At 38.3% G+C, this 23,284-nt stretch overlaps 1 protein-coding gene across 7 annotated transcripts in view; it reads left to right on the top strand.

Moving 5' to 3' along the window:
* Window positions 1-478: 478 nt before the first annotated feature.
* Window positions 479-23,284, top strand: part of NAP1L1 (nucleosome assembly protein 1 like 1) — a 34,860-nt gene continuing 12,054 nt past the window's right edge. The window contains exons 1-4 of one of the 7 annotated variants that reach the window (XM_060305584.2): window positions 485-685; window positions 11,339-11,375; window positions 15,655-15,740; window positions 17,459-17,561. In XM_060305584.2, the coding sequence (XP_060161567.1) occupies window positions 11,359-11,375; window positions 15,655-15,740; window positions 17,459-17,561 (206 nt within the window). In that variant the 5' untranslated portion in view covers window positions 485-685; window positions 11,339-11,358. Of the gene's footprint in view, window positions 686-964; window positions 1,119-1,281; window positions 1,508-11,338; window positions 11,376-15,654; window positions 15,741-17,458; window positions 17,562-23,284 lie in introns of those variants that run through there. The other 6 variants (XM_030866238.3, XM_070046392.1, XM_060305585.2 and 3 more) reach the window with 6 other exon arrangements.

Below are 23,284 nucleotides of genomic sequence, written 5' to 3' on the forward strand. Positions count from 1 at the left end.
GACTGGATTCTAATATTTGCTTCTGTTTTCAGTGTTTCCATATCACGTCATGTAGCCTCTGTAAAACTCCACTCTACACTTATGAGAGAATGAGAGTGCCAAGGCAAATAACATTTTAGTATTATTATGGAAATACTTTTGACTTTCCCCTTCAAAGAGTCTGGGGACCCTCAGACCACACTTCGAGAACCACTGTTTTAAGAGTTAATATTAGTCAATCCAGCTTCAACTGAAAAATAGCCATGAGGTTTCACAGGCCCTGAGGCTTTACACGGGATTTACTTTTTCAAAAAGATGAAACAACACTGTCCTCATTATAAAGCATCCAGACAATACACAAACATGCTATTTTCATCCATCGAAAGTCCTAAAGGATCGCAAGTCTGGTAGAAGGATGGAGAGGTAGTAATGAAGAGCATCCCCGGAAGCCACGGATACCCACTGAGTTAGGAGAAGCAAAACCAGTAGAAGACGCCGCCGAAGTGGTTAGAAGGAAAGAACTGTTGTTCTGAGGGGGAAAAATGGGCGGGGAGAGAAAATGGTTACCGGGGACCGGAGAGTTGCAGGAATTAGGCCGTGACAGCGTCGGGAACTAAGGAGCGCTCGCCGTTAGGATGCGGCAAGCCGGGACCCGGTGGCTGGCCCCCTGCCCTCACCCTTCCCAGTACCACGCAAGGGGGACGAGGTGAGCGGGGGGCGAGGCTGGCGGGTCTGGGCCCTTCCCGGGAACGGAAGGGGTTGCGAGTTCCTTTCCAGCGAAGCGGCTAGAAAAGAGATGGCTGGAGGCGTAGTAAGGGGCGGAGGCGGGAACCCGAGGAACCCAAGCTTGGCGCGGGAGGTTTGGAGGTCGCGGGGGGGGGAAAGAAGGACGGTTCTGTTGCTAGGCAACCCACCCTGGACCCGCCTCCCGCTCGCGTTGCTAGGAGACGGCGAGGCCAGGGGGAGGGCGGTGGCGGGGGCCCTACGTGCTGACGCTAATTGTATATGAGCGCGAGCGGCGGGCTCTCGGGTCTTTTTTAGCGCCATCTGCTCGCCGCGCCGCCTTCTGCTCCTCCCGCCGCCGCCCTGAGTCACTGCCTGCGCAGCTCCGGCCGCCTGGCTCCCCGTGCTACCCACCGGTAACGGACGGGAACTCGAAGGGGAAGGAGGGACGTAGAGGCGGCCTGCGCGGAGGGAAGGGGTGAAGGGACGGGGAACCGCGAGCGGGGGCTGCTGGCCGCCCGGGCCTCCGGGGCCGTCCTGTGAGGCCAGAGCCCGAGCCGTTTGCGGAGTCTCGACCCCGCAGTCGGAGAGGGCCCTTGGGATCGGCCGGCGCTTCTCTGGGGAACCGATCAGGACACGCGCGGGGGTCGGTGCGGCCCGCGTGCTAGTCTGCACCGAGCTTTTGAGCTCCACCAGCTTCTCAGCGCGGACGGGAGCGAGGCCGCGGCGACGCCCGGGCGCCCGGAGGAGGCGGCGGCTGCGCCACTAGGGACCGGCAGGCGCCTGGGGTGCGGCCCGGTCCCAGGTCTGTAGCCCACCGCCGCCTCGACGCCCCCGCTCACTCAAAAATAATACTCGGAGGGAGGCCGCTGGGGGATGGAAAGAACCGCGGAGGCTGCGAATTCCGATGGGAGGGAGGGGCTGTGAGGGGACGAGGCCCCTGGGCGGGGAGGGGGCGGGGAGGCAGCGAGGCTCCTGGGCTCCCCGCCCACTGTAGGCGGCGATGGGTCTGGGAGGGGAAACCCCCGGCGGCTTCCCTCCGCACGTGGTCGCCGGCGGGGCCTGATTGGAGACCCCTGTCTGGTTGTCCCTGCTTTACTGGAAGTTGTGGAGATGGTGGGACGTGAAAATGAATAGTGAGCCAATAAGTCCAGCCCTTGGGTTTCCAACTCTTCCCTGCTTCTCTTTGGTCTTAGTCTTTTTATTGGTACCGGAGGAAAGTGTGAACGTTAGGTGCTGAATGATGAAGCAGGACCTCCACTGCTAGGATTTTAAAGAATTAACACGTGTAAAGCGCTTACGTTAGCTGTTATCAACAAGAGATTCTTTTGTGTGTCTCAAGTACAAATTAGAATTAGGATGGGTATCTTGACCAGGGTTTTTTATTTGGGGAGAATTGATCCTAATCAGTCTAAGCCTGAACAGTTCTAAGGTGGAAGTAAAGGATTTGGCCTGCAATGTCTTTAATTTTTCTAGGACTTCTGTTGCTTTCTTACAAATTAGTTCCTTTGTTCACGTTCCCAGTCTAAGATAGTTAACCAGTTGTTTTGTTTTTAAGGTGAGTGGGGTTATGGTGGAGGAGGTATTACGGGGTGGAATGCGGCGTCAATGTAAACGTACTGAGCGAAGTGTGTAGTCTGCTGCCTTGTCAGTGCGCCCGCTTTGCCCTCAAAAAAAAGAGGCAGGGCAGGGAGACGGGTAATGAGGTCCTTTAGGGGAGGGCTGGGTTTTCCGAGTACAAGAACCGGGCACATGATGTCCTCAAGGAGCCCCAATTTTATTCTCTCACTGTCTGATTATACTGTAAGGACTGCGCTTTAAAAGCTCACAACTTCAAACTGCTTGCCTGATTTCAGGAGAGCTGAGCTGGAAAACGAAATTTGCCATTTTTGAAAATACGTAGCATCAAAATACCTTTGCAGAATAGTATTTAGTTCCTATTTTCTTGTCGGCTTTAATTAATCCTACTTCTATACGTACTTAGTAATACACCTTTGGCTAAGGGAAAAACCTTATATTTAGAAAAACTTATTTAAAGCTGACCGTTGGTAAATGAGGTTTACAGTGATCTTCTGGGGCTAAATCTCATGCTTCTTTCTAAGTTTTCTGAGTTCAAATTAACGGCACAAATCTAAAATGTGCCATTTACTTTTTAAGAAAACTGGTCCTTTTATATCACTCTGAAAACTTTGATAAAATGTATATGTTGCAAAGTACCTATTTTTGATATAGGACCTATTGACAGGGAAAATTACTAAGCTAATACTAAATGTGACACCCTTGTACTCTAGAGATAAAAAAAAAAACACACCCAACACTTGTACCAGAACTAATTTAATCCAGGTGCTATTTCTTTTATTACTTACTCAACTTGCCCATATTGCCTCGAGATGACTGACTGATTCTAAACTCCCCAAAATGTATTCATACAGCGTCCTTTTGCAGGAAAAGGGGCTAAAAAAGGTAGAATCTGATTGACTTAAAGGTATGAAGATGTCAACATACTGCTTTGCTTACTTTATTTTCTGCTTGATTGTAAATTTGAAATATTAATGAAAGGGGATGAACCCTGATCAATTTAGAAAACTAATGAACAATCTATTCATATTCTCAAGTCTAATCAAACCTGTAATTACTTGTGTTCTTAGTTGATTCTTTGAGTAAATATTTTAACTCCTGTTTGGACATACACCTTATTTCATGAGCCAAACAGGCAAATTGGTTGTCTAGATATAAAGTGTTGAGTTGTGATGAGTGCCCTGAAGAAAAAGAAAGTGGGGGAAGTGGGAGATAGTGTAGTATCTATAACCTTCTTTACATGAAGGAATTTGTTAAAACGGCAACATTAAGACCCATTTCATACTAATTTCATCTGAGTAAGTTCTCTCCCTGTTGGGCAGAGTAGGGGTTAGAAGGTGAGCACGGTTGCTTTCACTCATCCTTGTAAGTAAGTTGCTTAGTACTCTGACTGCAGCCCACTAGATCACATTACTGGGCTTGCCATGGAAAGTGGCCTCTACACTTCTGGTTACCAACTGTGCCTTTTACTGCTACATAGTTTGATGTATTTTTACTTGCTCAGAAGTTTTGTACATTGTGATTTTTTTGGGGAAAGGAGGCTATAATTTTGAAGAGTTTATTAATTTGAATTATTTTCTCAGGTAAAGAGGGTACATAAGAAGAGCACAACAGGCAGAAAATATTCTTGCATGATTATTCAGGCAATGTTTTACTCTGTGTGTATATTAACACATTTAATGCTCCTGGAGATAGCTGGTATCAACATTTTGATGAGGAAACTGAGGTACAGAGCAGTTAAAGAACTTATCCAAGGTTACATAATTGAACAATGATGATTTATAATAAGGATTTTATATTGGTTTAAAGGGAGTTCCCTTGACTTAAATTTACACTGTATACATCTGCTGGGAATTTAAAAGCACCCTGCTTGGGTTCCAATGGGCTTCAAGGGAAAGTTCAAGCACTTACAATCCTGAAGATTTCTTCCAACATATGTCTGATATGTGAATAAATTGTTTTAGTTTGTTAATGCTGAGTGAATTTTCAAGAAATATCAGTATGTTTCTCTGCTGTTGGGTCAGATGATCCCTTGATCCCTTGAACAGAAGACAGTGTTCTCAAATAGGAGTTCATTTGGCTTGGGAGTGTAATACAAAAGTCACTTCTAGGTTGACTTTTGATATCCCTGAAGTGAAAAAAGCATAAAGAATGAGATGTGTTGTGCTGGAATCAAGTAAAGTACTGAGCCCCTGGACCACCGAAATTGTTAATAGAACAGCAATGTCCAAAATACAGATTTGTTTAAAATGCATTTGGAATGAGATATGAGGTCTGAAGTAAAGGGAAATGTTTTCCTTGGGATGTTACTGGCTCCCTTGAACTCTTTTGCTTTAAAACATTTGTAGGTCTTTTTTTTTTTAATTCTTTAAAAATTTTTATTTTTTAATTCTTATTTTCTTACTTTTGTATTTTTGGCTGTGCCGCATGGCTTGTGGGATCTTAGTTCCCCAATCAGGGATCGAACCCACACCCCGGGCAGTAAAAGTGCGGAGTCGTAACCAACCACTGGACCGCCAGGGAATTCCTAAAACATTTGTAGTTTTTAATGATTGGCTGTTTCACCATGAAGTAGTCATTTTCTGTAAAGGAATATAACTATAGGTTACTGTATAATCTATGTAGCAGTAGGCTGATAGGGGAGGCCCCTTGGCTTTTGGAATAGTGGAATTGGCATGGGTATTGGAAGTCAGATTTTAATTCCTAGTTTTTTCACTTGTGTGTTGCTGAGCAAGTTGCTTACTAATCTGCAAATAAGAGGAAAGCATGTAATAATTTTCTACAGAGTAAGCTCCATGAATATTAGCTTTCTTTCCTTCTCATTGAAAGTAAGGAGAACAGAATCAGGTACACTGAAATGGTAGGTCATTTGATGTCTGGACATCTAGCTATTATAAGACCACAGAATAATCAAATGATGGTCTGATTGAATCACTTGTTTCCCCCTCTTTCTCCAATGGAAGAGTTTCTTCATGTTCAAGTTCTTGGGTTAAGATTTGCCTTCAGTCATGTTATGAGCTGTCTTTCCATTGAGATCTTCTGTAACATATATTGTTTGGGTAGTGGGTCGAACCTTTTGTCGTAAACTTTAACCTCTTTAAACTTTAAAACAGTGATACCACCTTTTGGTTAAGGATTGTATTCTACTTTGAAGCTTTTTGTATTCTTACATTGTAGATGTGTTTCTTATAAGTGGGATGCAGTTGGATTTTGTTAAATCTAGTCTGACAGTTTTAAAAGGGAGCCTTTAGTTGATTTATGTAATCACTATGATTAGGTTTAAATCTGATTTTTGTGTGTGTGTGTACTTTTTATTTGTCCAAAACCTGTTTTTCTTTTAGGTTGATGTAAAAATAGGTATAATTTACTTGGTGTTCCTTGTACTTCGGAAGCTACATGTTCTCTTTCTGAAATTTTGGAGTCACCTTAGAAATTATAACATGCTTACTTAACATTAGAATAATCCATTTCCTCCCCCCCCCTTATTCTCACCACTGACAGTGTTATGGTAGTTTAAATTTAACACTACACAGTGTTGATATTATGTCTTTTAAAATATTTGTTTAGGTATACGCTGATAGCCTTATTTCCTCTTATTTCTTCTTGTATCTTTAGATCTCGTGTTTGGGATCACTTGCCTTCTGCCTGAAGAATATACTTAATAGCATTTATTAATGAGAGTGCTGGAGATATTTAATTGAAGGAAACTTTTTACTTTTATTCTTATTTTTAAATTTATTTATTTTTGGCTGTGTTGGGTCTTCGTTGCTGCGCGCAGGCTTTCTCTAGTTGCGGCAAGCGGGGGCTACTCTTCATTGTGGTGTGTGAGCTTCTCATTGCAGTGGCTTCTCTTGTTACGGAGCTTGGGCTCTAGGTGTGTGGGCTTCAGTAGTTGTGGCACATGGGCTCAGTAGTTGTGGCTTGTGGGCTCTAGAGCACAGGTTCAGTAATTTTGGCACACGGTCTTAGTTGCTTCTCAGCATGTGGGATCTTCCCGGATCAGGGCTTGAACCCGTGTCTCCTGAAATGGCAGGCGGATTCTGAACCACTGTGCCACCAGGGAAGTCCCTCACCTTCATTCTTAAAGGATGTTTTGGTTGGGTGTAATATTCTAAGATCCGTAGTTATTTTCAGCACATTGAGCACACAGTACGTTCTGTTGTCTTTTGGTGTCTATTGAAGAGAAAACAGTAGTCAGTCTTTTGTGCCTTTGAAGTTAATCTAAGTCTTTTCTCTGTGTGCTTTTTGAGGTGACTTCTGTCCCTATTGTCTTACATTTTCACTCATATATCTAAGTGTGGGTTTTTTATTTATTCTGATTGGAATTTGTAGGGCTTGTCTTTCATTACTTCTGGAAAATTCTTAGCTATTTATTTCTTCAAATATTCTGCCCATTCTGTCCTCTACTCCTAGAACTTGTATTAAATCTTTTTTAGACATTATTGTGTCCTAAAATGCTTTTTCAGTATTTTTTATCCTCTAGTCTCTGCCATACTTTGGAAGATTTCTTCTAAGCTCACTTCCAGCTCACTTAATTCTCTCTCCATCTGTGTTTGGTTTACTGTTAAACCTGCCCATTTAGTTTGATTTCTGTTATTTTTATTTCTAGAAGTTCTGTTTAGTTCTTTGCCAGATTTGCTCTATCACCTTTATTTAGTAAATGACTGTTTCTTGTAGGTACTGCTACGGACACTGTATTTTCAAACTTAATAAGCATGATTGTTTTTTCTGTGTGGTCTTTTTGACAATATTTAAGTCCATTCATAGGATGGGCTTCTGTTGCATTCTTTTCTGTTGCCCCTATTGTTCTCGAAAATTACTTTATGAATTATTTAAGGTCTAGGATGAAGGCACCTTTCATTTACATTTGGATATGCAGGTGCCTAGGAATGCTGAGATGGCTTTAAGCTCATAGCTTAAGGTTTTGGGTGCAGTGCAGATGAGGTGAATTTGGGCTTTTGAACAGGAGGACTTGTGTATTATCTCTGAGAATATAGCACTTTGAGGTTCCTGCTTAATTTGGGAGGTTTGCTATAAAGATTTCCTACCTTGAATAAGTCCAGGGCTTTTGGTTTCACCAGACAGTAGTTCAAATTTGATTGGCAGTTGCCCTCAGGGCAAAAGCGGCTTCCTTCTACTTATCCTTTTGCTTCCTGTTTTGCCTTCAGTTTTGTGTTAGTAATTTCTTACTATCTTATTAACATTTTCCCATGCTTTTAAGATTTTAACAGATATTTTATTCTGTACTTTTAATTAGTTTTCATTGGTAGAGTTGGTCTGAATAATCTAACTTGTCACTACCAGGAGTGGAAATTCTTCAGAACTCTTAGAAAGCAATTTCATGTCTGATAAATAAAATTCTCATTGATTTTACTTAATGTTGTTGACTGCAATAAAAAAAAAAATCAATGCAGGTGTTAACCTAAACTTGTGTTTTTCAGTGTGATCTGAATGTCTGAGGGCCACCTGCCTCAGAAGCTGGATTTCTTATTTCAAATGCAGATTTTTGCGTCCACTCCTTGGTTTTGAATCTGGGTATGGGAATAGCTCCTTTATTTTTAGTTTTTTGATTTATTTGTAATTCTAGATTTACAGAAAAGTTGTAGTTCAGAGTTCCCGTATGCCCGTTACCCAGTTTCCCCTAATGTTAACATCTTATACTGCCATGGTGCATTTACTGGTCAGTCTGCATTTGTCAAAACTGAAAGAAGCTGTTTTTAGCCATCATTCTAGCTAATTATTTTGCAGGAACACTGACCCCATGTAAAGGGTAATTCAAAATGGACAGAATGAAAAACATTGTGTGTGTTTATTGAGTGTTAACTAGGTGTCAAACACGAATCTTTTACATGAATTTGCTTCTTAATAAGAGAAATCCAATGAGGGAAAAATTTTCTCCTGCTTTTTGAAGATGATGAAATAAGGCCAGAAGTTGTTTGCCTGAGCTAGATTGCTACAAAGCTGGTGTCAACCCAAATGATCTGACTGCAAAATTTGGCATACTTTTCTTTAAAACACAAAAGTGTATACAACCAAGAAACCTAATTTAGCCAGAATGCGCAGATTGGAGAAGGCATCTCTGAAGAAGTGAATGCCATCTTGTTGTATCTTGAATCCTCTGTAATAAAGAATCAAAAGAATTTCATTATAAGGGTTTGAATTCTAAATGTAATGCCGCAAGGTGGACACTGAGGGTAGAAGTGTAACCATTTTTCTGTGAACATGTTAAAATGATATAAAAATTTGAATTTAGAAGTTTTGGGTGTTTTTTGTTTCATACTTTTGATAATTGCTGGATTTACTACACTGTATATTCAACCCGGCAAATTCTAAAATGTTATTAAATAAGTATCTGTATAGGAAAACCGAATAATGCAGAATGAAACGTAAGTTCTCATTTACTTCCAATCTTTTCTCTCTTATAGGTAGCTCCTGTTAGGTTTCTGGTGTATCTTTCCAGAAATGTCTTATTCACAAGAAAGTATGTACATGTATGAGTATGCACATTCATATATATCCAGATTGGATTTTGCCATACATCCTTTACCCCTGCTTTGGTGCTCTTTCCATATCAACTCAGATCTGCTTCATTTTTTTATTGCACAGCATTCCATTGTATGCACATTAATACTAAGGTTTTTTTTGTATACTGCTTTGTATACTTTCTATACTCCTCTGAAGGATATGATGCAGTGATTGGAAAAAGCAGATATAATACCTGTAATCATGAATTTTATGGCCTGGTCAGTTGTGGGGAGACAGACATTAATCAAATAATCACAATAATTTATAATTACAAACTTGAGACATCATATGATGGAAAGAAATGGAGCTTTATAGGAGTGTGTACAACCCAGAAATCTTACTTAGCCAGGATGTACAAGTTGGAGAAGGCATCTCTGAAGAAGTAAATGCCAGCCTGTCCTGTCTTGAAGAAGTAAATCTTTGAGCTGAGAGCCAAAGAATGTGTAGGACTGGCAAGAACCTATTAGGCGAGCATGAAACATTTACAGACCCTGAGACCCTTTAATTTTTTTCAAGGTAGGTTCTCATAAGTGAATAACCAAGGCTGGAGATGGACATATTTAAGGCTTTTGTTATTCCCATGGCCAAAGTGCTCTCCAGAAAGATAATGGTTTAAAGGAACACTAGCCATATTTAAGAATGCATATTCACCATAATTTTCCCTGCATTAAAAGAAAATCCTTACTCTGATTTCGTAGACAAGTTTGAATCCCGCTTGTGTTTCTTTGACTGATTGAATATTTTTCTTATTTTTGAATTAGTATCTTCATAATTTTTTGATAAATGTTTTGTTAATGCTAGCTAATTAACCAGCATCACTAGAGAAATTTATCAATGCTGTTAGAAATTATTTACAGCAAACAGAAAGTGTAAAAAATAGATTAGGATACATTAGGAAGAAATATTTCTAAATTGTCTAAAGGGTGGATGTTGGATCAGCAATACTATTCCAAATGAAAGCACTTCACTGCTAAAATCAGTAACTCTTAATTCTTTAAGTGAAAAGCATATTAAGCATGTTGGTATGAGGAATCACATCTTGTAGCATCTTGTGAGTTAAACTAAGGTTTTAATTTTTAAAAGATTAAAAATTGATTTTAATGTGGGATTCTAACCTTAATTTTTTAAAAAGTAATCTGTGCATTACCTATGGCATTCAGCCATTTTTCTGGCTCAGTGTAACACATTTTGTCTTAGTTTTGGCTTTCCTTTTTGTTTTAATTTTATTTTTTGTACAGCAGGTTTTTATTATCTATTTTATAAGGTTTTGGTTTTCTAAAAGCAGTATTCTCTAAATTAATACTAATCTTATAGTACAAAAGAACTTAGGACATGCTCTGATCAGTCCTAACAGTATTCAGGTCTGACAACCAAGAACATTATGGACAGTGTGCCAGCATATCCGGGGTAGGCTGGGGGTGTGGTGGTATTCAGTGATGTGACATGAGGTACATTCGCGGAGATGAGGAAGGTTTACTTGACATAGATTGGGACCAGAGCTTTTTATAACTGCCATTAAATAGTTTAAAGGGCTGACATTTGATAACAAGAATTATTAAACTAAAAAAAAAAAAAAAAGATCTCCAGGGGGAGCATAATGAGTACAGTACAGCATGTGGCAGATTTTAACTTTTTAACATGAATTTGATAAAAATTAATACTGTAAAAATCAAGTGGGTTTGAGAGAGGTAAAACAGTTGTCCACACAAAGACTTTTATACACAAATGCTCATAGCAGCTCTATTTATAATAGCCCCCTGCCAAAAGAAAACCCAGATGTCCATCAGCAGCTGAATATTTAAACGTACAATAGAATATATGTTTTCTATGGAATACCATTATACAATAAAAAGTAATGAATATTTGATAAATACTACAACATAGATGAATCTCAGAATAATTTTTCTGAATGAAAGAAGCCGGACTGGGGGGAAAAAAGTACATACTGTATGATGGCATTTCTATAAAATTCTAGAAAGTATGAACTAGAGTGACAGCAGAGCAACAGTTGCCTGGGGTGGGAAGCAGGAAGGGGAGAAGGGAGGTGTTCTAACAGGGCAGGGGAAAAACTTTGAGAGTGATGGATATGTTCATTATTTTGACTTTGATGATGGTTTCACGGGTGTATATATATGTGAAAACTTGTCAAAGTAAAAAAAAAATCAACTGGGTTTGATCTGTGAGGTACTAAGCAGCCCAGGAATTTAAGCAAAAATTGACCATTCATGGTTGTTAAAGGAATTTGAATAAAGACTCTTTGTATTGTTCCTTTCCTGTGATTCTAGCATACATTAGATTTTCACCAACAGTGCTATTGTAAAAACCCTTGCCCAATAGATTCTGAATGCCAAGTAGTAACTTGTAAGCAGCATCCTCTGAAAAATTACTTCAGTGACTAGTGTCTGTGTTCCGTGTTTTTTCTTGAAATAGTTTTAACGTGATATTCATTTAAAGGTTTTGGTTTCAAATGTTTTTATTGGTTATAAATAAGTCGTATGCTCTTTCTTTTTAACATTGATGTTTCTCTCCATAGATATTTGGCGTTCATACAACATGGCAGACATCGACAAGTAAGTGGCAGATAGTTGGTTCCTTTTTCAGATTTGGCATCACTTTGTACCGTGTGATGTAGTTAACAGCAGTACAAATTATGTACTATGAAAATGTATGGTAATGACATGCTTTAGTGCCTGCTATTTTAAAAGTTGGGTACAATGTATTCAAGACAAAATATAGTATACATAATCACTGTCATAAATATAGTAAACCGTTTGTCAGTATTTATTCTTAGGGAAGTGCTGAGCACAATAATGAGTCATAAATATTTGGAGAATTCATTTTTACCATTTCTCAAAGATTTTACTACTTGCGTTGTAAAGTATCATAGATATAAGATAAAAAGTGTGTGAAGCTTATGTGTAGAATTTAAAGAATAACAGTACACTTGTGTACAAGTTTTTAAAAATGGATCATTACTTTTAGAAGCCCTGTGTGCCCCTTCTCAATTGCATCCTCCTTTTCTCTCCAGAGGTGTCAGTACTATCTTGCCTTTTGTCTAATTCACTTCTTTGTTTTTCTTTAGAGTTTTACAACCTACAAATTCTTAATCAGTGTTTACTTTTGAAAATCTGAATAGCAGTTACAAACTTAGCTGTGTAAAGAAAAAAGCAGTGTCAGTTGAAGGGTCCAAGGTAGGAAAATAAAAAGTAAAGGAGTATCTGGGTCATGGACTGGCTTCAGCTTTCCTGAGTCTTTACAAGGGCTTATTTTGGACAAGTCATTGGGCAAGGTCATACATCCTGGAAACATAGGTTTATTGAAGTTGGCATCTGTCAGGGTTCTAGTGTGGATGGATGTCTTGCAGAAGTATGGTGAAGGAGAATGAGGTGACCTGCACTATTTGTTGCTGTTTGTAATTTCACAATAGTCTGCCAACTCAGGAATAGGTAAAACAGAACATTTCAGGATGAAGGGGTTATGATGTGATTATCCACAGCTGTTGTAGGCAGCAGAACATGGAGGTGGGAGGGCAGGAAACTTATATCATAAGGGCAACACATTCAAGTACTTATACGAATTTGGCCAATCCTCCCATGTATACTGTCTTCAGCATAAAAAGAAGAGTGGCAGCAGACATTTTAGTGATAATGGCTGTCAAAGTGATTGTCTCCTGAATCACACTGCTCCAGTGTGGATTGCTTGACCTTGGTTGCCAATTGTCATTGTGGATTTATTTTATCTTCCTGGGGTTTCCTTTTGTCTCTCCTCTCTTGGGTGCTGTTTGCTATATCCCATGTTTTCTTTTTTTGGTTCTTTGGTTTAGTACCTTGGAAGAGTACAAGGGAAGTAAATTCTTTTGAGATGGCATGACTGAAGATGACTATTTTACACTTCTGCTTGATATTTGGGGTGTAGAATTGTAATTTAGGAATCACTTTTCTTTAGAATTTTGAAGGCATTGCTCCATTGTCACCTTGCTTCTAGTGTTGCTGTGTTGAAGTTCAAAATCGTCATAATTCTTGATCATTTGTATGTAACACTTTTTAAAAAACGTAGACATGTATGTCTATTTCTGGAAGCTACTCTGGCTTTGGAGTTCAGAAATTTTTACATTGTTAGGTCTTTTTTTTTTTAATCTCTTGTTAGGCATTCAGTGGTGGACTCTCAGTCTGGCAACTTGATAGCTGTCAGTTCTAGGGAATATTCTTGACTTATTTTGTTGATTGTCTTGTTCCCATTTTCTATTTCTGGAGCTTCTGTTATATGTTGGACTGGTTCTTGTGATTACCTTTTGTCCTAGTTTCCATCTTTGTCTCTTTGCTCTTCTTTCTGGGCAAAGCTGAAGAAACTTTATCTTTTAACTCTTGTATTGAGTTTCTAAATTTCTGTTTTAGTTTTCAAGCGTTCCTTTGCTCTCTGTTCCTATTTTTATAGCATCTTGTTCTTACTTCACTGATTGTAATATCTTTTCTCTGGATGTTCTTTCCCCTGTATAGTCTGTTTGGTCTTAAATTTTTCTTTCCTGTTTTGGTCTCCATGTAGGAGGCTTTCCTCAAATAGGAGGTAATACTTGTTTGCTCTTTAAGACTGGGTGGGGGAAATGCATAGTTGAAGGATGTTTTTTAAAAGTTAATTGGCGAATTTGACTGTGGGGGGGGGGAGTGCTTTCAATTTAGGATTTTAATGTGGGCTCACCAGGGCAGACATTTGTTGTGAGACTCCCCACTGTCAGAATGGCATTTTTTTCTGGGCTTGTCACATACCCCAGTAAAGAGTGTTGGGGTAAAGATACGGCTTCCATACATTTGGGAACTAACTTGGGAGAAGGCAGCTGGGGAGGGGTCTCTGCATTCAGCATTCTATCAGTAGTATGTATATATCTGTGATCCTCTAGTCTGAGCTTCCAGTTCCCTGTCCAGAGAAGAAACTGTTCTGCTAGAGTGAGAAAGAGGATCTAAGGATTTAACTGTTTATTAGTTTTTGCTTAGTTCTCCCTATTTTATCCACCTTCGCCCCCAAGCCCTAGTTCTAGAAGTGTCCTTTTTAAGATTCTGTGTTTAGGCTCGTTCTCAGCTCTACCACTGCTGACTTAGATTTCAGTTGTCGGTGAATTTGCTGCTTTTTGTCTCCTTGTCCTTCAGTATTTGTTTAAAAACCCCTTTGTCATAATTTTAGTGGAGATTTTGGAAGGATTAAGATCAGATGAGTATGTGCAGTCTGTCATCTAACATTCATTTCGTCTTAAACTTCGAAAACAGAGTAAGTTGGTTGTGGTAGCTTGATTCTGCCCTATGCTTCCCACCCCATTATTTACTATTGGATGCCTGTGAGCTCTTAGGAGGGTAGGAGGAAGAGGAAGATCCTTGTTCTTTAAAGCAGGAGTCCGCAGACTTTTTCTTTAAAGGACCTGATCGTAAGTATTTCAGGCATTTTGGGCCATGAGTTTTCTGTTGCAGCTATTCAGCTCTGCCGTTGTAGTGTGAAAGAAGCCAGAGACAATACATAAATTAATGTGGCTGTGTTCCAATAAAACTTTATTTACAAAAATAGGACTGGGCTGGATTTGGCCATATGACACAGTTTGTGGACTTCTGTTTTAAAGCTTTAAGTTTTAGATGTTCAATAAATGATTGAATGAGATGGCACTGGAGGAAGAGCTGTTCCATGTTGTCTTTATGCTTAACTTTATAGTGAATAAAAGATATTCCCAAAATAATCTGTATTGTTTCTGATGGGAAGGCTGTTTTTTTTTCCCTTTGTTGACAGAAACAGATTTTTCTAGCAGAATACAGTTGACCTTTTTTATAGTTCCTATATGAAAAATTAATTTTTCAAATGCTATTTCTAGACTAACCAAATACCATACTAAAATGTAAAATAACACAAGGAATTGTATGATGATCTGTATGTTGAGTTAGATATCCTAATTCCCCATTTTAATGCTGATTGTAATCTCATGTTCAAAAACTAGATTTTTAAGGTGAAATGGGAAGAATGTTATTACTTTTTACCTTCTCTTTCAATGGTCCATCCTCCTGGCTTTACTATAAGCATGAAGTAGACTCAGGTCTTCTTAACTTTTACTGTTCTTCCCCATCTCCCCTATGAAGTGAAGAAAAAAGGAAGGTCCAAAGATAGTAAGTACAGGCTGATGTGGTTGTTCCACAGCCACCAGGGATCCAGGATCCTTCTGTTTTTCCAGACTCCTTAATTTATTCTTAGCTGGTGAGTTCTGTTCTCTAGGATGCCTCATGGTCCAACATGGCTGCTGGAGCTCTAGCCATCATATACCTGTTCTAGGGAGGGAGCAATATCGAAAAGGGTTCCAGCTGTTTACCATTCTATTAAGGAGGCTTTATATATATATATATATATATATAAAATTCTACATTCCTCTTTTTTTACCTTACTGCCAAAAGATGGTTATATAGCCACATCTAGCTGAAAGGTAGGCTGGGCTATGTAGACTTTTTAGCTTGGTTTATTACCATCTCATATAAAATCAGAGTGCTGTTACTAGGAAGAATGAAACCAATGGATTTGGGTAGGAAGCACATACTTTCTGACATTACATCCTCTGAATCACAACCTGTCAAACCACATTTTTAAAGCTTAGAGTATAAACTTTATATTAGACCATATGCTTTTAAATGAAATTTTAATTATTTCCAATTTGTCCTTGTTTACATATGAAGTTAGAAAACTGAATCACCCTTTGGATTTCCTACTTCATATTTTTGAAAGAGGAATATTCACCTAGAAAATGAACTGAAGTTTTCTATAATTTTTTTTTTTTTTTTTTGGGTAATTGGTATATTTGAACCTTGGTGTGATACTATAATATTATAGCAAAGAACAGTCTGAACTTGATCAAGATTTGGATGATGTTGAAGAAGTAGAAGAAGAAGAAACTGGTGAAGAAACAAAAATCAAAGGTATTATTTTAAATTCCTTCAGGAGCCAGTGATTGCTGGCGCGTGTCTTCTGGAGGGTAGTAGTAAATATCATTCTCTTTTTGGATACTTGTCCACTTTACTGACTAGCCAAACCTGCAGTAACAGTTTTGTGTGTAAATGTATGTTTGGGATGGGGAGGGGGAGGGAAGGAGGGAGGAAGGGAGGGGCAGAGGGAGCTGGAGATGGAGAGGAGTGGTAGTAAGCGAGGAGGGAATGGATGTAGTGACCTAGCAGAAGTCACTGTGTGTACGCTCTACTGCTGGAGTGATGTCATAGCAAACAGTTGCCTGTGAGATATGTCTCAATTTAGGTACGTTATAGGTGGTGGTAGGAGTTGTTTCTAGTGGTGCTTCTAAATAACACTAGCTTAGACTTATTTGAAAATGTTTAGTATTTAATATGTAGAAAATACGTAGTGTGTATGTCTGTTTTTAATCCATTCCAACCGATCAAAAAGAGACATTTATTAAATGTAGACAAAATCATTTCAAAATTTTCTTTAGCAAATTATTTTTAAAGGGGGTAATAATGGTAGTGGGGAATTATACTGCTTTAGGATATGCCCTGTAGCTTAGGAGCCAAGAATATCAACGTACCAGATGACTCAACTTCTCAATTTTTTTTTTTTTTTTTTTTTCGCGGTACTCGGGCCTCTCACCGCTGCAGCCTCTCCCGTTGCGGAGCACAGGCTCCAGACGCGCAGGCTCAGCGGCCTTGGCTCACGGACCGAGCCACTCCGCGGCATGTGGGATCCTCCCGGACTGGGGCACGAACCCGTGTCCCCTGCATCGGCAGGCGGACCCCCAACCACTGCGCCACCAGGGAAGCCCCTCAACTTCTCATTTTTAAGACAGAATGAGGTTTATTCTGAAAAGACTGCTGAACTTCTAGCTTCAGCTTTCATTGTGCAGCGTTTTTTTAAAAGATACAGAACTGTATCTTTAGTGGCCAGTATTGGTATTTCTGAAAGCATGTTGGTTATCACAGCTGTACATCATCCAATAATAAAATCAGTATTAGAAGTAAATTGATGTTTAAAAACAAATTGGGAAAATTAATCGTAATTTTTTGGTGAAGTCTGTATTGATGGAGGAAATAAGATAGCAAAATAATTTGTTTTGCATAAATCTAGGTTATTTTTAGATTTAATATAATTTTTAGATGCCATTAATAACCAAGTTTTGTTTGGCTTTAGTTACAACTTTTGACTATCTCAGTTGTTAACTTTCTCTGTTCAGATACCCACAAGCACATTATACAAGCATCAACGAAACGTTCAGATTCATTTGACCATCTTTGTCCCAGGCTTGAAACTGTCACTGTATTTGCCGTTTTCTTGTATGTGTTGTTTGACTTCAAAGGGTTATCAAGGATCATAGATAGGCATCTGGATGAATCTTTGAGATTCCCAAAACACAAGGTGGGTAAAACAAGGTAGTAGGAAAAGAAAGGATAATGTTCATAGTAGTTGTGGCAGTGGCCTTGAGAAATGGTGTACGTTAGACATCATTAGAATCTGAACTTTTCCTGTACACTGGGTTTTCCTAGAGTGAATTTTCTTTAGCTTGCTGCTCGTCTCTACTCATACCAGCGATTTATGAGCTAGTCAGGAAAGTTTCATGATTGGATTGTCCTATTCAAATAGCATGATACATTTTCATAAAATCCTTCTTTCAATGCCCTTTTTTTTTTCAAAGCGCGTCAGCTGACTGTTCAGATGATGCAAAATCCTCAGATTCTTGCAGCCCTTCAAGAAAGACTTGATGGTCTGGTAGAAACACCAACAGGATACATTGAAAGGTACAAGTTCTTCTTTTTCATAGTCCTTATTTATCTTTCTATAATCAACGTTGCAGGTGTATATTTTTAAGGCCATCTGGGACTTAATGTATGTCACAATGGAAAGCTAGTGTTCATTAGTATCTAGTATAGGATTATTGGGAGTTTAAAATTTTGCTGAGTACAGGTTTAGAGTTGGTCTTTTAAAGTTTATTTTGGTTCATCTCCGTAGGGAGGATACTGATCTTAAATCATTTCTGAGATTTGTTAGAAATGCACAGAATTAAAAGAAATACAGATTTCTTATTTATTTCATTGGTGATATAAATCACTAATAATAGCCCAAATATCTTATTCTGCTTATAATTTTTTACATAACTTTATAATTCTAAGATCTCTCCACATTGCTGTCTATATGTATCTCTCGTCATTAGCTTCTAGCTTCTAAATGTTTCCTGGTACTCTGTGATGTGTGTCCACCATGCTTTATTATATGCTTTTTCCTTGATGGTCATCCAGTTTGTCTCCAAGCTTCATCAACACGAATTCAGTTGTGATGTTGTTCACGCTTGTGTATGTCCTCTTAAGGAGCTGTGTAGGAATTTCTTGGGATATGTACTTATCAGTGCAATTGTTAATTATGGGATATGTAGACCTTCAGTACTTCCAGGTGCTTTCTGCAATGCCTATATCCAGTATGTGAAGGTCGCTTTACCCTTGTGTCCTTGCCAACAATTGACATCATTCAGCTTTATAGTTTTTCTGTTTTTACCAATCTAAGAGGTGCAGGCTCATTTTGTTTTACTTGTATTTTCTGATTTCTAATGGGTTGAGCTTGCTTTCATAATGATTGCGAGTGAGCCTTTTAGGTTGCTCATTTTGTACCCTTTTGCCCATTCACATTTTGGGGTTTACTATCTTTTTTAAAAAATCAATTTATTTTTGGCTGCGTTGGGTCTTTGTTGCTGCACGTGGGCTTACTTTAGTTGCGGTGAGCAGGGGCTTCTCTTTGTTGCCATGCACGGGCTTCTCATTGTTGTGGCTTCTCTTGTTGTGGAGCACGGGCTCTAGGCGTGTGGGCTTCAGTAGTTGTGGCACTCGTGCTCAGTACTTGTGACTCACGTGCCCAGTACTTGTGGCTCATGGGCTCTAGAGCACAGGCTCAGTAGTCGTGGCGCACGGGCTTAGTTGCTTCACAGCATGTGGGATCTTCCTGGACCAGGGTTCGAACCTGTGTCCCCTGCATTGGCAGGTGCATTCTTAACCACTGTGCCACCAGGGAAGCCCTGGTTTACTATCTTTTTCTTGTTTTGTAGGAGTCCTTGTGTATTCTAGGTTTTAATCCCTTATCAGTTTTAGACTTTGTAAATAATCTATTGTCATTTCTATTAATTTTGTCCATGGTGTCCTCTATTAAACAAATCCTTAATTTTTATGTTTGTTAAATTTTTTGACATACGGCTTGTTCTTCTGAAGATAAGTCTTTCATTACTCCTTCTACATTTCCTATTGACTAGTTTTACCTTTTACCTTTAGGTCTTTAATCCCTTTAGAGATCACCTTTGTATTTCATATTCAGTAGGCATCTTTCTTTCCTTTCTTTTTTGGTGAGCTAGTTTTTATAATGCTTCACTAAACAGTTCATGCTTCCCCCCATTTATTTGTGTTACCACCTTTATTGTATATCAAATTCTTACAAACACCTTTGTCTCTGAGCAGCACTCTTCTTCATTGGTTTTTTGCTTGTTCTTTTGTCATTGTCCCACTTAATTACCCTGGCTTTATAGTATGTCTTAATATCTGGCAGGGTGAGTTGCTTTCTTCTACCACCCCTCATCCACCATGGAACACACTTTTAAGGTTGATCTTACCATCTGTAGCCCTTTATCCCATGTATGGTTGAGAGTAAGTTTATCAGGGTTCTCTTAAAAAAACAAAAACCCTCAAAATAACAAAAAACTAGAATTTTCTTAAGAATTCCGATATCTTTTTAGTATTAGATTGTCTCATCCATATCCTTGTATTTATTCAGATCATATTCTGTATCTTTTGTTACAAAGTTTTCTTCTTGGTTAATTCCTCTATATTTGTGTTGCTGTTGTGAATAGTATTTTTTATTGTATTTTCTGGTTGGCTGTTCTTGATAAAGGAGTACTACTGATTATTATTTTTTTAAAGTTGATCTTGTGTCCAGAAACCTTGCTACTCTTATTGTATAGTAATTTGTTCTGTTATTTCTCACATAGCCCCAAAGATCTTATCTGCAAGTGGCAGTTTTAACTCTAATCTTCCACATTACACCACACTGCGTGTTTATTTTTCTTTCTTTGTAACATTAGCCAGGACTTTCAATACTGTGTTAAACGTTAGCATTAAAAATGGGCATCCTTGTCTTATTTCTTATCTTAACCAGGAATGAGTATGTAATCTCTTCATTAATGTGTCTGTTTGTGATTTATTATGACCTTTTTTCCTTTATCAATTCAGATGGTCTTTTGACTTTTTCTTTGAATCTACTAATTGTATATTAAATATGGTTTTGGAAACCTCAGTTGGACAGTTAATATTTTATTTAGGGTCCTTATTTATTAGTGAAAAGAGCTTGTGTGTGCCTGTACACACACACACACACACACACACACACACACACACACACTCACTCACTCACTCACTCACTCACTCACTCTATCCCTGATTTTAGAGTCAAGATTTCAACTGCCTAGAAATGAACAAGATAGCTTTTACTTTTTTCTTTGTTTCCTGGAACAACTTGTATAAGATAGGAATTCCTTGAACAGTTGGTGGAACTCTTCTAAAAATTGACTTGGGCCTTTGGGATTTGGCAACTAGAGGTCCTGGGGAATTTATCCTTTTCCTTTTTTTTTTTTCTTTTTTTATAACATACTAACTGACCTCTTCAATTTCTCTTGTGCCAATTGTGGAGTTTTATGTTCTTCTAAAACTGTATGTGTTTTATCTAGGTTTCAAATTGATTAGTGTATAATTCATATTTTTAAAAATCTGATTTTTCCCTTTCATATTCTGTATTTTGTATCTGCATTAGTTTTGCCAGTTGTCTCAATCTTAATGTTTTGATTTTCCATTTGCATTTTTTTTTGTTATTGCTTTTTTTTTCTGGCTTTAATGTTATTTCCTTATGTGGGTTTGCTCTATTTCCTTCCCAGTTTCTTAATTGCCTGCTTAGTTCATTTAATTTAAAAAAATTAATGTGTCTCTTTTACGGCCATAAAACTTTTTATAAATGCTGTGTGAATAAGTATGAAAATTTATATGCCGAAATCAATAGCTTAGGCATATTAGTTGTATTGTTCAGATTCTCTTTATTTTTGCATATTGATTGACTGCTTGATCTAACAGTTTTTGGGATGAATGTATAAAAAAATCTTCTTAATTTATCTTTCTCATCCTATAATTCTGTCAGTTGTGGATTGTGTCATAGATTTTGTTTTGTCTGATACTAAGATAGCTGCTCCAGCTTTGTTTTGGTTTTTATTTATCTGGCGTGTCTTTTTCCATCCTTGTATCTTACTCTAGTATGATCGTGTTCTTCTTCATTAGTAATTTCAAACTTTACATTTCTTAGAAGTGGTATTGTTTTGGAGTTAATTGCTCTTCTCTTTTCTTATTATCTAATTTATGGTACTTTTTTCTCCTTTTCTGTTTTCCATTGAAAAGATCAAGTTGTCTTCTGCTGGTTTCAAAGTTAATGCATTTTGTTTTTTGTTATTATGGTAAAATGGATCATAACCTAATACCTCAGTTTATTTACCCCTATTGATCTGTTAAATTCACCAATAATATACTTCCTCTAGGCCTCTTTTTTTTTCTTTCAAGGCAACAATAAAATTTATCAAGATATTTTTGATTCACCCATATGTTATATAGCATCTGGGTTTTTTTTTTACTTCCTCAAAATTATTTTTCAAAATTATTTTTCATGAATATAATATCTGTGGCATACTTCCTAAAGCCTCATATACATTATACAGTTTTTATTTTGCCTTCATATCTGAAAATTTTAAGTTCAAAGTTCTTAAATATCTTAAAAATTCAGTTTTTCTTGTCTACAGTGTTCTCTTTGAAACCCAATATCCCTCTGATACCTTTTCCTTTGTAGGTTGTTTGCTTTTTCATTGGATATCTTTAGAATTTTCTTCTTTCTTTGATAGTCATCAATCTCATTAACGTGTCTAGTGGTTCGAATAAGGGCTTTCATGTTTCTGTAACTGAGAAATTCATTACCCTCATTTCCTCAGATATCCACCTCCCTTCTCTTTTTCAGCTATTGTTTCATTTGGCACCAGTGCCTCCATGTCTCATAGCTTTTCTGTCTGTCTTTCCTGCTGCCTTTCTGAAGAGGTTTTAAACCTCATGGATTTTTTCTTCAGTTGAACATACCTTGTTTGTCCAACTTTTGGTTACTTTAGTTAACTGTATTTTTCATACTTAATATTCCCACCTTGTTTTAGCTTTCTTGGTCTTGTTTCGGAGTTAAGATGTATCTTTCTTCAACGCTTTAAATGTATTTACATTCTTGTTTAAATCCTTTGTTTAATAATGCTTCAGATGCTAAATATTTCATTCTTTCATAGTACTCTTCAAGTGTCTAGTTATTTTGGCCTTATACCTCCAGCACACTGGGCGATATCAGTTGCTCTAGTAATAAGTATTAAGGGAGGAATGGAGATTAGACTTCCGTCTGTAACAGTCTCATGGCGAAAGAGAAAGGGGACTGGTTGAGCCTAAGGAGAGCTCCAGTCACCTCAGACTCAGACTTGGCTGACAATTACAGGCAGTTTTCTTGGCTGCTTTGGGAGGAGCCAGTCTCCTTTGGTTGCAATCCATTTTTCTGGGATTGGAGGAGGTGGAAGAGTGAGTGCTTATGGGCTCTGAGCCAGTCCAGCTTTCATCAACTCTTCATGTTATCCTAGGAGCAATGGCACTGGGCTCTGTGAAGGGTGAAGGGGACAGGCAGTGAGTGTTGAAGGCAAGTGTAGAACTTTAAAGCTTTTCTGCAAAAAGCTTTCTTCCACCTTGTCCTCACTGCTGACCACTCTGGTCACCACCACCCACCTACGCCCATCCCTGCCTTCCAAGTTGCAGCTCACCCTGTCTGTACCAGTGAAAGACAACCTTCAGTCTTACTCAGAAATTGCTCATGGTGTGATGGTGTGTGTGAGTGTGTGAGAAGTAGTTGTTTGCTTCATGGTTCTAAAGTTTCCAGGGTTGATTTTTTTTTTTTTTGAGATGTGGAGTTGCAGGGAGGCTAGCTGACCAAGCTATTTCACCACCTTGACAACATCTTAATTTTAATTGTAAGAAATAAGAGTTTGTATTTTAGGTTTTTGTTTTTGTTTGTTTGTTTTTACTTCTGATTACCTTAACTAAAGTGGTTAAGTAGAGAATTAATTTGCTTTACACTAATCTGTGTATGGCAGGAAATTCTAACCTGGATTTTGGATCTGTTGTACAGATTCCCTGAACTTACGGAACTTTTGAGTGTGAACATTTTGGGGTGGTAGAGGGAGTCATAATTTTAATCATTTTTTGAGGGGCTCATAAACTAGGTGTGTATAACCTTTAAAAAAAATCTATGCCCTATAGTGAATTGTATATGAATTATATCTTAGAAAAGCTGTTATTTTAAAAATCTACGTCCCCTCTTCATAAAATTTTACATACTTATTTAATGTAATTTCAAATTCCAAATTAAATACTGAGAC

The sequence above is a fragment of the Globicephala melas genome, chromosome 10, assembly GCF_963455315.2.
Source record: "Globicephala melas chromosome 10, mGloMel1.2, whole genome shotgun sequence".
Lineage (NCBI taxonomy): Eukaryota > Metazoa > Chordata > Mammalia > Artiodactyla > Delphinidae > Globicephala > Globicephala melas.